This window comes from Panulirus ornatus, chromosome 37 (genome assembly GCF_036320965.1).
Source record: "Panulirus ornatus isolate Po-2019 chromosome 37, ASM3632096v1, whole genome shotgun sequence".
NCBI lineage: Eukaryota > Metazoa > Arthropoda > Malacostraca > Decapoda > Palinuridae > Panulirus > Panulirus ornatus.
In genome coordinates this window covers 27,754,901-27,770,839 of record NC_092260.1, presented here as the reverse complement: position 1 = coordinate 27,770,839, position 15,939 = coordinate 27,754,901, and the positions used below count along the sequence as shown (strand labels likewise).

The window sequence follows — 15,939 nt, the reverse complement described above, 5'->3', positions numbered from 1 at the left end:
ACCCAACAATCATATTACTAGAATTTTTGATGTGAAAAAGTATTTCTTCAAAACTGTAGAAGTTTCTGTTGACTGCAAAATATCTGCAACAAAAAATCTCACATCAAACTCCTGATTTATGAAAAAACCTATTTGATACTTCATTATTTGACACAGTTAAACATGACTGGGAGTTAAAACAAGAAGGCCAGTGGTACAAAAATTTATTTAATTTATTCATTTTGTTTTGTTGCTGTCTCCTGCGTTTGCGAGGTAGCGCAAGGAAACAGACGAAAGAAATGGCCCAACCCACCACCATACACATGTATATACATACACGTCCACACACGCAAATATACATACCTATACATCTCAATGTACACATTTTTTTTTTTTTTTTTTTTTTTTTTTATACTTTGTCGCTGTCTCCTGCGTTTGCGAGGTAGCGCAAGGAAACAGACGAAAGAAATGGCCCCCCCCCCATACACATGTACATACACACGTCCACACACGCAAATATACATACCTACACAGCTTTCCATGGTTTACCCCAGACGCTTCACATGCCTTGCTTCAATCCACTGACAGCACGTCAACCCCTGTATACCACATGACTCCAATTCACTCTATTTCTTGCCCTCCTTTCACCCTCCTGCATGTTCAGGCCCCGATCACACAAAATCTTTTTCACTCCATCTTTCCACCTCCAATTTGGTCTCCCTCTTCTCCTCGTTCCCTCCACCTCCGACACATATATCCTCTTGGTCAATCTCTCCTCACTCATTCTCTCCATGTGCCCAAACCATTTCAAAACACCCTCTTCTGCTCTCTCAACCACGCTCTTTTTATTTCCACACATCTCTCTTACCCTTACGTTACTTACTCGATCAAACCACCTCACACCACACATTGTCCTCAAACATCTCATTTCCAGCACATCCATCCTCCTGCGCACATCTCTATCCATAGCCCACGCCTCGCAACCATACAACATTGTTGGAACCACTATTCCCTCAAACATACCCATTTTTGCTTTCCGAGATAATGTTCTCGACTTCCACACATTCCAAAATTTTCGCCCCCTCCCCCACCCTATGATCCACTTCCGCTTCCATGGTTCCATCCGCTGACAGATCCACTCCCAGATATCTAAAACACTTCACTTCCTCCAGTTTTTCTCCATTCAAACTCACCTCCCAATTGACTTGACCCTCACCCCTACTGTACCTAATAACCTTGCTCTTATTCACATGTACACATATATATATATATAGTCTGCCTTATTTATTCCCATCGCCTCACATGGAATAACATCCCCCTCCCCCCTCATGTGTGCGAGGTAGCGCTAGGAAAAGACAACAAAGGCCCCATTCGTTCACACTCAGCCTCTAGCTGTCATGTAATAATGCCCGAAACAAAAATTTATGTTGGGATAAAAAATGAACACCTAATGAACTTGGTAATATTAAAATAAAATGTACACTAATTTGATTTATTTTATAAAATCTGACATGTCTAGTACTCTCCTGTCAAACAATGCCCAAGTCACCAGTGAAGATTATTAAAAATAAAAATAAAACTTAAATGTTTTGCCTCACATGAAAGAATAACTATGCCTTCCAAACATATGTCATGCACTTCTGTGAAAATCCCTTCATCTTTATTGCATATTTTTTCATCCTCTTCACATAAACACTATTGACATGAGTATCACATACTTCTTACAACTAGCACTGCAGTCATCATACCTCTACACATTCCATTCTTATATAATGGTCACTGTGTAACGATATTACTCTCTCATACTATCACCAAATCCAGTGTGCATTACACACACACTCATAAACTAGACTGATGAAAGTGAATGTGGAAAGCATGTACAGAAATTTAAAATGCTGTATGACAGTTAAAGTTCAAAAGATGGGGCTGCACATGTGCAAGACTCCCTCTCCATACAGCAAAAATAGGCAATTACAAATGTACACCTTAAGAAAAATAACTTGGTCACAGTAGGTGATCTAAGCAAAGATTAACACCTACACCCATTTACTTATGAAATACATTACAAGAATATGTAAAGCATCTCAATGCACATTTGTTTAATTTGTTCTTGCCGCAAATCATGGTGTGCTGCAGGTTATTACCATGATTATATCTCAATGTGGCTTTCATTGAGCAAGGGCACATCTTAATATACCTTTCACTACATATTCCATCCTCATTATAAACTTTTAAGACTATGTGTCATTAAATCCATTTTCCTAACAATTCTCTTACTCCAACTCATCAATTCTAACCATCAACTATTTACTCGTGTTCTCACATTTTGGCCTGAGGCTTAAGAAGAGGTTGAAGCTTTTGTGTGAGCATCACATTGCCAGAGACTTTCAACTTTCCAGAAATGAATGCTTTCTGTGCATTGATTTTTCCTGTCACCAAAGCAACCATGTCATCATCTTCCAATGTCAGTGTCACATCTGGCTTCTCTCCATTTCTGGGTGCTCCTTCGTAAACCAACCCAGGACCATTCTTCAAGTCCAGAGCTATAAAGCAAGATTCATCTTAAATAAAATGAGAATGTTTGAATGGTATACATAAAAAATTTAATATCAAGGACAAGATATCACAAAAAAAAATTATTATAAGTCTGAATCTAAAATAATTTTTTATTATACTCCAGAATGGTTCTTTCAAAGTTTTCTCCTGACTAAACATAAGATATATGCAGTGCCATAATACTCCACTTATTAGTTATGTCAGGATCAATGCATTTTCAGGAAGTACATCATGAAAATATCTGATGATCATCATGACTACTGCATTACCCATAAACTACTTCATAACCAATAAATATCCTAAGAAGTATGTCAACATCAGCAGCTTCTTTATAGCCCTTTTGTGACCAATACGCAATCTAAGAAGAGTTTTTGATTAACATAATATTGAAGACATGATTAATAAATTTTGCATAATATGGCTGTCAAGGGTAAAATGAGTGTGGTGCAGTAATGCAGATGAAGGGTCAAAACAGCCTGGATCTCCATCTGAGGATGAACATTTAAAGAAATCATCCATGGCCAGCTGAACACTCTTAGCTTTCCACTGAATAACTATCAAACTTACTAAACTGTCGAGTTAATTTTGATCTCCGATCCACACTGTGCTGACCGGTATCATAATTTACAGTGATTCAGGTCTTTGATTCTAACTATAATGACCAGCATCAAAGTGCCTCAAAATACCTTTCTTCTACTCCAAGCTAATTCTTTCCCTGCTTTACTTCTTGTGTGAAGCTTAAGACAATTCTAAACTATTCATCATAGCTGTAGGAGGTTTGAGGATGTTATAAACAATAATCCAGTATAAGACTGTGAGTTGTATCAGCACTGTACAGACATGTGAATTGGTCTGCCTGCCTAGGCGGATGCCATCACTTACTAAAAAACAAATGCTCCCCACAGTAATTTGACTGCTACTGCCACACATGGTACAGAAGTATTTCACTTCCTTATTTTCCATGTGTATATCAATGTGCCTGCAGGATTAAAGAAGTAAGCAACAGAATACCTTTCATTAATAACATACTTACTCCACTGAGTAACAAGTTTCTTGTCTTTGTTGATATTCCACAAAAAGACTGCTCTCACTTTCTCAGCCATGCCAGGAGCACTTGCTAGTCTCTGTGAAATTTCCTGAAACACAACACTGCTGGCTAGCTGCAGATGGGTGGGAGCAGAATCCTCATCCACAATATCCACATAACCACCTGTGTAAGAGCAAAGTCCTAGTAGCAGTAAAACAGTAGTAGTACTGTTTGCTTCAAATGAATATTAGTTAAATTCTTATCTATCTTTTCTCACGTATATGTCCTTCATGGCTGATATATATTCCTAAACATAACCTCATTATGCTAACAAGCTTAAAGCACTTCTCAAAATATCTATTCATATAAAATTAACCTACGACCACTTTCTAAGAAAGACTTGTGGGGTTACCAGGATCTCTTTCTGGAGGTTCCTTCAGCCCAAGCCTGTGATAATTTTGATGAGCATAGAAAAATGGACTCCTTTGAAGTGGGAAATTCTTTTTTGATGACACTGTACTCTAAGTAATACAGCTTTGCTGAAGGTGACTTTTCACTTTTCACTTGCAGTGTAGTCTCAACAGGCAAAGTCCAGTAGCACAGTAACAGAACATGATTAACAGTTAAGCCTTTTAGCACTACCCTTGCTATGGTTAGGAGTAACAACACTTCTATACTGTTGATTTCCTAGTGCCACCCTCCTTAGTGGCACTAGGACTAAGCAACATCAATCTACTTTTAGTAACTGGTCAAAAAGATATGGCTCTAGTAGCATCATGAATTGTTTCACGGGAGAAAATAGATCCTCAGAAAAGAAAGGACTGAACCAGCATTATAAGGTTCTCCTTTTAAATGAAAACTGTAATCTAAATTCTTGCCTTAACATCAAAAGAACACAAAAAGATTTCTCTGCAAGGATGAGGTAAAGGTTTGATAGCCAGGTCCATGTTTCTCCAACAGTGGCTGCCTTGCCTTAAATGACTAAACCTTAAGAAAGAAAGGTATTACAAAGATTAAAGAATCAGTGGAGACTTCAAATATGCTTTCCTGAATATCTAGTGAAAAGGAAGAGACTTCTCAATATAATTTAGATAAACATCACTCCCATCCAACAAGGACAGCTCCAGGCAAAATTTTAAATAAGGGAAAGTATACCCTTTCTTTCTTTACTGAGTCATTCTGAAGAAAGTACAAAACATATTAAGAAACTGCATCAACAAAAATTCTTTAATAAAGGATGAAGGAAAGGTTAATCTTCTTGATTTGAAAATGGTTTCTAATTCCTTTATCTCCTAGAGCTTATCAGGGTCATCAAGAATGTCCACTAAAAAACATTCTGAAAGCCTACTTAAGAGCATTTCTCTTTTTCCCTTTGTGGTAGGAGGCAAGCCTAAATAAGGGGTTTTCCCTCTTTTATTCCCTTATTACGTAGGAGGTGGTAGGCGGCCACTGACCATGGAGGTACATTACCAGTACTATCCACCAGGGTATTGGAAGGGTTAGAGAAGGAAATACAAGCAAGCACTTCAGTGGCTGTCAATCTGCACTCTTTTTGCCTGGTAGTTGTATTTTCTTTATGCCTTACCTACGCACAGGCTGTTGACTTTCAGTCCACAAACATACAATCTCATCATCTCACACATAATATCTGACAACATATAACTTACATGTGAGCACTACAAGCTAACCTTGCCTTTCAGCAAAAGAAATATGTGAGGCAGGCACCTAAGAAAAAGTGTTACGAAGAGCATACTTAAAAGAAATATGCTAGAATGCAGATACATGTAAGCAAGTATGAAAGAATGAAATGTGCACAGAGAATAAAATGAGGGAAGTACCGCATGTACTAATTCGCTGGACATAAGGAGGTGGTGTGTAGTAGATGTTTCAATGAATAAGGCAAGAAGAATAACTCCATGGGCTACTATTGAACTGAAGATAATGAGTCATAAAGAATACATACAATAAAATCTGAAAATGATTTGACTGAAGGAACTTACAAGCAGATAGCAAGTAAATACAGAAAAATGTGATATGTACTGTGACTGTTATGTTTGTTGATGATAATTAATGAAGCATTCTGCTGTATATGGCAACCAATAGTGTATCTGAAATACCTATTCATATCAGTAAAAAAAGCAGGATAGGAAAAAAGCAATCTAAGATGTTTACATCAGACAAGCTGCACAAATCTAAGGAACTATTTTGAGGGACAAATGAATAATATAGCACTTCAAACATACCTGTGAGACAAACCTTGCCAGTCTCCTTCACTACACTATTGAAGAAGACCCGTGAACCCTCTTTCCACATATCCACAGTTAATGTCTGACCTGGGATCACTGGCTCAGAAAAACGAGCCTAAAAAGAAAATTTTGAAACCTTCTGTATACAATATTACTCAACAACATCTTAAACTAAAAGACATTTCTTTATGCACATGCTTGACTTACTAAGACAGGATCAGGATGGAGCCTTCAAGGTAAAATACTTGGTTTCTCCTCCTTTTACTCTTAATTCTAAAAAGTGAATAAAAAGGAAGGTAGGGTTTCTGGCACCACCTTTTAAATCATCTTCTTTGTGACATAGGATATACTTGGGCATTTACAACAAAAAGGTTTTAATGCAAAGATTAAAAATAACTTAAAAACTGGTTAGATAAATTTTTCAATTTAGGTAACTAATAAAAAAAAAAAAAATATATACATGCACATTTGAGTCCTACCCTCATTCTAGACCCTAAACACATAATGCAGTGCAGTAGTAGGTGGGATAATGTACAGTAGATATATCTGGGATGAGATATTCCCTTTTGTTCTAAACAGCCATATTCCAGGCAGACTAACTTCACAAATAAATGGTTTTTCTTCCATTCATCTTCCTGCTACCTAGTGATGCTGAAGGGAGTGAAGGGTGGAGTTAAAGCCATTTTACACTTCTCTCATCTCATACAAAAGTAATGAAGAGATAACCTACAAAAGGGCCAATGGGCCTTATGATATCTGTCTTTTCCATGTGTTCCCACCTGTTCCTTTGTTCTCATGCTTTTCACCTCCTTCCAAATAAAATTTTAATTTTCTTGAATTTTACTGATATTTTCTCATGCATCCTTCATTTGCCCTCTTTTCTCATGTCATCCTGCTGCTTCATCCAATACACCTCTGTCATTTGCATTCCTTCCCTGCAGGTATTGTCCATACACTTCTCTTTTCTCTTTCACTAACAATTAAAATTTCTCTTCCCATCACTCTGTTTAATTTGCCCACCTCCGATACTTTCACATGCAAGCATTGCTTCCCTAAATACCTTCCATTTTTCTGTCACCCTCCTTGTTTCATTCACTTTCACCCTATGCCACTTTCCACTCACTCTCTCTTGGTATCTCTGTGCATAGATCTCTTCTCCAAGCTTAGTCACTTTCAACACTTCTTTCACACATCATTTCCTCTTTTCCTAAAACTACTACAACGGTCACTTTCAACACCTCTTTTGCACATCATTTCCTCTTTTCCTAAAACCACAAAAAACTTTTATACCTGTCTTTACCACAAAATGATAAGAAATCCCAGATGCTGCTCCTCTTTGCACATTTATATTCAATAATCTATCCTTTGCATGCCTATCAGTTAATATATAATCCAATATTACTTGTTTACCCTCTACCCTACAAACCCACATTATACCTATGTATACATCTTTCTTAAATCAAAAACTGTATTCCCAATCACCAATCATTTTTTATCACAAAGCTCAACAAGCTGTTCCCCATTTTTGTTGACAGTGATTTCCCCATTACCATCAATGATACCCTCGACAGCCACACTACTCAAGCTGACATTCGCATGCCCTTGCATCAAGATATGATCCTCTACATCAAAATTGCTGATGTATTCAATCAGCTCCCTCTAAAAAGCACCCTTTCTTTACTTCTTTCACAACCAACACCATAAGCACTAACAATCTAGCTAACGTCAATATTGAACTCACTTCCGGGCATAATGCACTTAAATAATGAAAGAAAAAATCAGTACTGTCAATCAAACATATACATTTTTTTCATACTATTCACCATTTCCTGCGTTAGCGAGGTAGCGTTAAGAACAGAGGACTGAGCCTTTGAGGGTATGTAGCGTTAAGAACAGAGGACTGAGCCTTTGAGGGAATATCTTCAATTGGCCCCTTCTCTGTTCCTTCTTTTGGAAAATTAAAAAAACATATATATATATATATATCTCTCGTTTTTTTTTTTTTTTTATTTTTTTTATTTTTCCAAAAGAAGGAACAGAGAAGGGGGCCAGGTGAGGATATTCCCTCAAAGGCCCAGTCCTCTGTTCTTAGCGCTACCTCGCTAATGCGGGAAATGACGAATAGTATGAAAAAAAAAAAAAAAAAAAAAAAAAAAAATATATATATACATTTCTTTCAAACTATTCGCTATTTCCCGCGTTAGTGAGGTAGCGTTAAGAACAGAGGACTGGGCCTTTGAGGGAATATCCTCACCTGGCCCCCTTCTCTGTTCCTTCTTTTGGAAAATTAAAAAAAAAACAAGAGGGGAGGATTTGCAGCCCCCCGCTCCCTCCCCTTTTAGTCGCCTTCTACGACACGCAGGGAATACGTGGGAAGTATTCTTTCTCCCCTATCCCCAGGGATATATATATATATATATCCCTGGGGATAGGGGAGAAAGAATACTTCCCACGTATTCCCTGCGTGTCGTAGAAGGCGACTAAAAGGGGAGGGAGCGGGGGGCTGCAAATCCTCCCCTCTTGTTTTTTTTTTAATTTTCCAAAAGAAGGAACAGAGAAGGGGGCCAGGTGAGGATATTCCCTCAGAGGCCCAGTCCTCTCTTCTTAAAGCTACCTTGCTAACGCAGGAAATGGCAAATAGTTTGAAAGAAAAAGAAAAACAAAAAGAAAACCATGGAAAGTTGTGTAGGGCCTGGATGTGGAAAGGGAGCTGTGGTTTCGGGCATTATTGCATGACAGCTAGAGACTGAGTGTGAACAAATGGGGCCTTTGTTGTCTTTTCCTAGCGCTACCTCGCACACGAGGGGGGACGGGGATGGTATTCCAAGTGTGGTGAGGTGGCGATGGGAATGAACATAGGCAGACAGTGGGAATTGTGTGCATGGGTATATATGTATGTGTCTGTGTGTGTATATATATGTGTACATTGAGATGTATAGGTATGTATATTTGCGTGTGTGGACATGTATGTATATACATGTGTATGGGGGTGGGTTGGGCCATTTCTTTTGTCTGTTTCCTTGCGCTACCTCGCAAACGCGGGAGACAGCGACAAAGCAAAATAAAAAAAAGATAATAAATATATATATATATCTTTTTTCTTTCATATATATATATATATATATATATATATATATATATATATATATATATACATATATATATATATATATATATATATATATATATATATATATATATATATATATATATATACATATATATATATATATATATATATATATATACATATATGGTAAACATAAACAAAAAATAATGAAACACATACATACCTTAATTGCCTTTAACCTGCTGGCATCATTGTTGCAGAAATGCTTCAAGATGATTCTAGCTGATATGGCAAATGAGCACAGACCATGCAAGATGGGTTGATTGAAGCCACCCATGGCAGCAAAGGCAGGATCTATATGGAGAGGATTTCTGTCACCGGTAAGCCGATATAAGGCAGCCTGAAATTGGGGGGAAAAAAAGAAAAAACTGGTAAAAACTAAGTTTTCAGCCATTTTTTTTTTTTTTTTTTTTTTTATACTTTGTCGCTGTCTCCCGCGTTTGCGAGGTAGCGCGAGGAAACAGACGAAAGAAATGGCCCAACCCCCATACACACGTACATACACACGTCCACACACGCAAATATACACACCTACACAGCTTTCCATGGTTTACCCCAGACGCTTCACATGCCTTGATTCAATCCACTGACAGCACGTCAACCCCTGTATACCACATCGCTCCAATTCACTCTATTCCTTGCCCTCCTTTCACCCTCCTGCATGTTCAGGCCCCGATCACACAAAATCTTTTTCACTCCATCTTTCCACCTCCAATTTGGTCTCCCTCTTCTCCTCGTTCCCTCCACCTCCGACACATATATCCTCTTGGTCAATCTTTCCTCACTCATTCTCTCCATGTGCCCAAACCATTTCAAAACACCCTCTTCTGCTCTCTCAACCACGCTCTTTTTATTTCCACACATCTCTCTTACCCTTACGTTACTTACTCGATCAAACCACCTCACACCACACATTGTCCTCAAACATCTCATTTCCAGCACATCCATCCTCCTGCGCACAACTCTATCCATAGCCCACGCCTCGCAACCATACAACATTGTTGGAACCACTATTCCTTCAAACATACCCATTTTTGCTTTCCGAGATAATGTTCTCGACTTCCACACATTTTTCAAGGCTCCCAAAATTTTCGCCCCCTCCCCCACCCTATGATCCACTTCCGCTTCCATGGTTCCATCCGCTGACAGATCCACTCCCAGATATCTAAAACACTTCACTTCCTCCAGTTTTTCTCCATTCAAACTCACCTCCCAATTGACTTGACCCTCAACCCTACTGTACCTAATAACCTTGCTCTTATTCACATTCACTCTTAACTTTCTTCTTCCACACACTTTACCAAACTCAGTCACCAGCTTCTGCAGTTTCTCACATGAATCAGCCACCAGCGCTGTATCATCAGCGAACAACAACTGACTCACTTCCCAAGCTCTCTCATCCCCAACAGACTTCATACTTGCCCCTCTTTCCAGAACCCTTGCATTTACCTCCCTAACAACCCCATCCATAAACAAATTAAACAACCATGGAGACATCACACACCCCTGCCGCAAACCTACATTCACTGAGAACCAATCACTTTCCTCTCTTCCTACACGTACACATGCCTTACATCCTCGATAAAAACTTTTCACTGCTTCTAACAACTTGCCTCCCACACCATATATTCTTAATACCTTCCACAGAGCATCTCTATCAACTCTATCATATGCCTTCTCCAGATCCATAAATGCTACATACAAATCCATTTGCTTTTCTAAGTATTTCTCACATACATTCTTCAAAGCAAACACCTGATCCACACATCCTCTACCACTTCTGAAACCGCACTGCTCTTCCCCAATCTGATGCTCTGTACATGCCTTCACCCTCTCAATCAATACCCTCCCATATAGTTTACCAGGGATACTCAACAAACTTATACCTCTGTAATTTGAGCACTCACTCTTATCCCCTTTGCCTTTGTACAATGGCACTATGCACGCATTCCGCCAATCCTCAGCCATATATGCATTATTTTTGTTATAGAGCACAGGTAAATCATGCAGATTCAACAGAATATTTCCAACCTCAATGACAGCAAAGGCACTGCCAGCAGGTTTTATATATAACAGGCTTTTAAGTCATATCAATATGAAATCCATGATATTCATGTCACTGTTAATCTTGAACCCTTATCAACTAAAAAATGGAAAAGACCGAATTCCTTAAGCTATATTACATCTAAATACCTGATCAATATCAGTCTTGAGGCTTTCAGTGGCATCTGGTTTTCGCTCAGGAGCAATGCATAGAGGTACCACCTTGGTGCTTTTCCTTGGACCATCAAAATTTCCCTCACCAACCACAAACAAAGACCACTGGCTTTGCAGAACTAGTTCTCCACTCTCATCTTTTGTATGTGCTGGAAGGAATATTTGATGTGTAGAACAATCTGCATGATGATGCCTTTTCCCATAAGTGTCATCTCAGCAATCCAACTTCCAAACCCTACAGAAATTTTATGAACATATGCTTAAGAATTCTGCACACAGCCCTAGCTAATAAAACAGAGCAATCACTACTTAACTGCATATAGAAATGGAAGTGAGTAAATTGATTCTGGATTACCTCAGCAATGAGAGGACTGAAAGTTTCCATCATAATACTAACAATCAAAAAGTTAGAAAGTCCCTACCCCCAAAATACATCGCACTATTACACTGATGTCTACACTTCACAGACTTAAGGAAACCGTCATTCAAGATGAGACTATAAGTAATCTAAAGGATCACCAATTAACAGTTCAAAGCATGGTTTTCAACAAAATCTTTTATGTCTCCCTAGCTACTGAACTGCAGTGCTGCTTCTTAGTCTTTAGTGCTTCACCCTTAACAGGACACTGACATAGTGCAACACAATAGCAAGGATTCCAAAGGTTCTTACCACTGACATAGTGCAATACAATAGCAAGGATTCCAAAGGCTCTTACCTAATTTTCCTACCAATTATTTCTATCTAATGTGCAAACCTAATGCTTCTGTCTAATGTTCCATTTCCACCTAATGCTCCTGCCTAATGTTCCTCCTTACCACTTCTATCTAATGTTTCTACCCAGTGCTCCTGCCTAAAGTTCCTATCTACTACTTCAATCTATTGCTCTTAACATATTGCCAAATGGCAGGGATAGAGCAGTGTCACATCTGTCCCAGTGCGAATTCTTGTCTGAATTTCCAAAGGGAGCTGTGATGAGGGAAGATTTAGCAGATTTGAAAGAAGTGGAAAAGTGCAAAAGTGCATTATCAAAACATTGGGCTATTTCTTGTAGAGTAGAAATCAATGATAAAAGAAAACAGAGAATGTCATCTCTGAAAATAAGAGCCAAATTCAGATAATAAGCATTTGTAACCAATTAGTGAGTAAAATATCTAGAATACATTTATCACTAACACTTACTTTCAATGACGAGGACAGCTCCGGAACTCTTATCCAAAACATCCACCACTTTCACTTCTGTGTTGAGTGTAGCTGAAATGGGGAGTGGTTTATGGTTTTCCAAATACATTTCACCATGAAGAAGCTGGAAAGAAAAATACTTTCCACAGCTCATGGAATAACAGATTACATATAAAAAGATAAATTCAAACATAGGTTATGGGGAATTTCAATGTTAGCATGAAAGAAAGAAAGATTTGCAAAACAATGATCAATAAAATGTCTGGAAATGACCTACAAGGGTCCATTTTTCTGTCCAGCAGATGCAACATTCTCCCTCTAGTCCTGCCAAGGTATAGAAATCATCTGCAGAAGATTATGACAGGTGCTGTCAAGTAATAAAAAGTGGAAGAAATAGCACATTTGGATGAATGACAGCACAATATCTAGAGAAAGACGCTTCCTCAAAGCAAAGATGATAGTCAATAAAACATACATCTGACTGACACTGTACATATGTGATAGCATGTTCTACACAGGAAAGGTATGATACTGCAGTCTGTTTGCATTTATGCCAATCTACAGAGTAAAATGAGTGTTTTCTCTTTTTCAATATAAAACTTACTGGAGATGGATGGATGGAGTAAAAAAGATTTTGAGCGATTCGGACCTGAACATGCAGGAGGGTGAAAGGCATGCGTGGGATAGGGCGAAGTGGAATAATGTGGCATAATGGGGTCAATTTGCTATCAAAGGACTGAACCAAGGCATGTGAAGCATCCAGGGCAAATGATGGAAAGGTCTGCAGGGCCTGCTTGTAGATATGGAGCTGTAATTTCAGTGTATTACACATGACAGAGAATGGATGAGAGTGGATGCAGCCTCTCTTCGCCTGTTCCTGGTGCTACCTCATTGATTGGGAAACAGCAGCTATCATGTATAAAAAAAAAGTTATATCTCAAGAGTACAACCTCAATCTGCAATCAAACTTTTAAGGGCAGAAATACCATTTAGTTTTTGAAGTTTAAACAAAGAATCCTCTTGATGGGGATATTATTTCTAACACATCCTTATATTGAAATATATATCTTTGAGGATATGATCTTCTCTAACAAGGGCATTAACCTCTTAATAAGATGAGCAATACCTCTAACAGATATCTACACATGGAGTTTTAAGCATCAATTTTAAGGATGCATACAGAGCCTGGGGATTGGATGAGATGGCAATATGCAATAATATTTTCTGCAGTGAGTCATCCTCCAGCCATGCCAATTATAGCATATCTTGTGAACAAACATATGGTGTCTCCATGAAAGGAGTATGCTTAGGGCTACCACTCTTGACATCATTATTATTATTCTTATGGATGTACTCTCCTAAGTGGACTTTGAAGTAACAAACTAAATATTCCTAAACACAGAACAAATGCACAGATAGCTTAAGAGTTGAGAGTGTTATGAGCACACCATGATGTCCAAATTCTAAGAGGACCATAAAGTGACAAAAGAAAAAAAAATATTTTCTAATCATGAATCACTGAAAAGCTTGGAAGGAATTTAATCCAAAGTCCTTAATCAATTCTCTGTGATAAACTTTCCTCTCTTCATAGCTTGCACAAAAAAATCTGCAAATGATACACTGCTTCGACTATAAAATTCTAATAACCACATGGAGAAGGTACAAAGTGGGCTAGTTATGGTTATCCAAATAAAGAGAAATGTTTGTTCAGAGTTTCAATTCTAATGACTGGTAATCAGTCATTAGCAATGGTGTAATTACTGTTATCAGTAATGTCAGAATTTTTTAAGTGACTTGAAGTTTGAATGCAGCCTTGATGGCAGCTCAGAACTTGCTATTCCTCACCTAAGTGTCAAGATTAGAAAAACAAAATGTATTAGAATTAGCATAAACTATTTTGTTAATGTTAAATAATTACACAGTACCTTTGTGAGGTCAGGAGACCAACCAGGAATATTGCTCCAGAGCCGACCATCCATCATTGATGCTTGTGATGGAACAATACCAAATGTTGGAAGAGGAGAGAAGTCTTCACTGTTTTCATATATGAATTTCAGATCATTCTCATCCTCTGTGGATACGCCAACTAGAAAAAAAAAATATGAGAGGGAGCAAGAATAATTGTCAGTAACATCCTACACAGGGAAGCACATAACTTTTCATGTAATTGATATTGGAAAAAATATCACGGACAAACATCCTCACTACGGCTAAATCCTCCCTGAAAAAGAAAATCTAAAAAAAGAAAAAATGAGAAGAGTAGCCTAAGAATCCTTCAGGCAGAGAAAATCTTATATTTTAGGGAGGGTCAGGTCATAATGTCTGGAAAATTATGGAGAGGTAAAGAGTTGCTCTTAAACCTGTGGTAGGACATAATGCCACCCCAAACTGGGTAAACTAGAATTCTTAAACATTTTTCTTTGGCTCAGTTTCATGGGGGTCTTCCCAAGCATACTACCGAAATTCCAGCTCAGAGTGCTGTGAAGGCTGCACCTTCCCCAATATAGTTACAAAGAAATTTTATCCAAGGAATAAAATCTTCACTGCATCTCTTTGCGAAGTGAGACCACTCTGCTGACAAACCCTTCTCTGAAAAGCAATTTAGCTTTTATCAAGTTAAATCATGCATGATGTGTCTATAAATCACTTCAATAATATACACAATTCCAATTCTTTAGCCCCAAGATCTCTTTTATGGGGCTTATGCACCTTCTAGACTGCACTCCAAGCAAGATATGAAAAAATGATGGACTTTTTAGAGTAAGAAGTTCCTCAATGAGAGTGTACTCCATTCTGACCAGTGATGATGATACAGCCTCACTGAAGGCAAATTTCACTGATGGTGCAACCGTGCAATGACCTTCACAAGAAGAGTCCATTTCTACGACATACAAAGATTGATGCAATGTATCACAAGGCCCTTCATTACCAGATACAAATTCCATATTAAAGACAGAGAACAATTACTCTTAAACTGCTCTATACTTATTCCATATTAAAGACAGGGAACACTTACTCAAACTGCCTAATACTCACCTCACACAAAAATACACATAACATCACACTCATTGATATATGGGCCTGCCTGGTGGATGTAGCTGGCTTCCTGAATGCTTCAAGAGTTGAATCCATGGGTCGGCCATCTTGAGGCAAGATGGTGAAGGTATATTTCATATACAATGTTGTGTTGAAAAAAATAAAGAAAATCTGTAGAATTCATTGTGTGTGGATATTCTGCATACACCAAGCTGCTGTGTAGCAGAGAAAGACAGAAAATGATGATCAAGTAATACAAATAACATATTGATGAGTTCTACATTTGTACATCTCACCAGAAACACAATTCAGTAAAAAAATACAGTGCAAATGTCTGACCTACCTCCAAGAGCATACAGGATTAAGTCCACTGCACCATACGAAAAGCTCCTTGGCTCTAGTGTTACGCCTACAGCAGAGAGCTGCAAAGAATGAAAACTAATGTATACCACAATAAAAATAATTAGGAAATTAGACTACATATTTTACACTTTTGTTTATACTTTAAGTACTTTGAACCTTGAATATCCTCTAAATGAAAAGAAAACTAGGTCTGCTTTCTATATTT

At 38.1% G+C, this 15,939-nt stretch overlaps 1 protein-coding gene across 2 annotated transcripts in view; it reads right to left on the bottom strand.

The window, feature by feature from the left end:
• Positions 1-186: 186 nt before the first annotated feature.
• Positions 187-15,939, bottom strand: part of Mfe2 (peroxisomal Multifunctional enzyme type 2) — a 30,111-nt gene continuing 14,358 nt past the window's right edge. For both annotated transcript variants that reach the window (XM_071684065.1, XM_071684066.1), the window contains exons 9-16: positions 15,715-15,793; positions 14,261-14,421; positions 12,336-12,459; positions 11,132-11,304; positions 9,102-9,278; positions 5,806-5,923; positions 3,569-3,745; positions 187-2,522 (exon numbers count right to left, since the gene is read on the bottom strand). In XM_071684065.1, the coding sequence (XP_071540166.1) occupies positions 2,299-2,522; positions 3,569-3,745; positions 5,806-5,923; positions 9,102-9,278; positions 11,132-11,304; positions 12,336-12,459; positions 14,261-14,421; positions 15,715-15,793 (1,233 nt within the window). In that variant the 3' untranslated portion in view covers positions 187-2,298. The remainder of the gene's footprint in view (positions 2,523-3,568; positions 3,746-5,805; positions 5,924-9,101; positions 9,279-11,131; positions 11,305-12,335; positions 12,460-14,260; positions 14,422-15,714; positions 15,794-15,939) is intronic.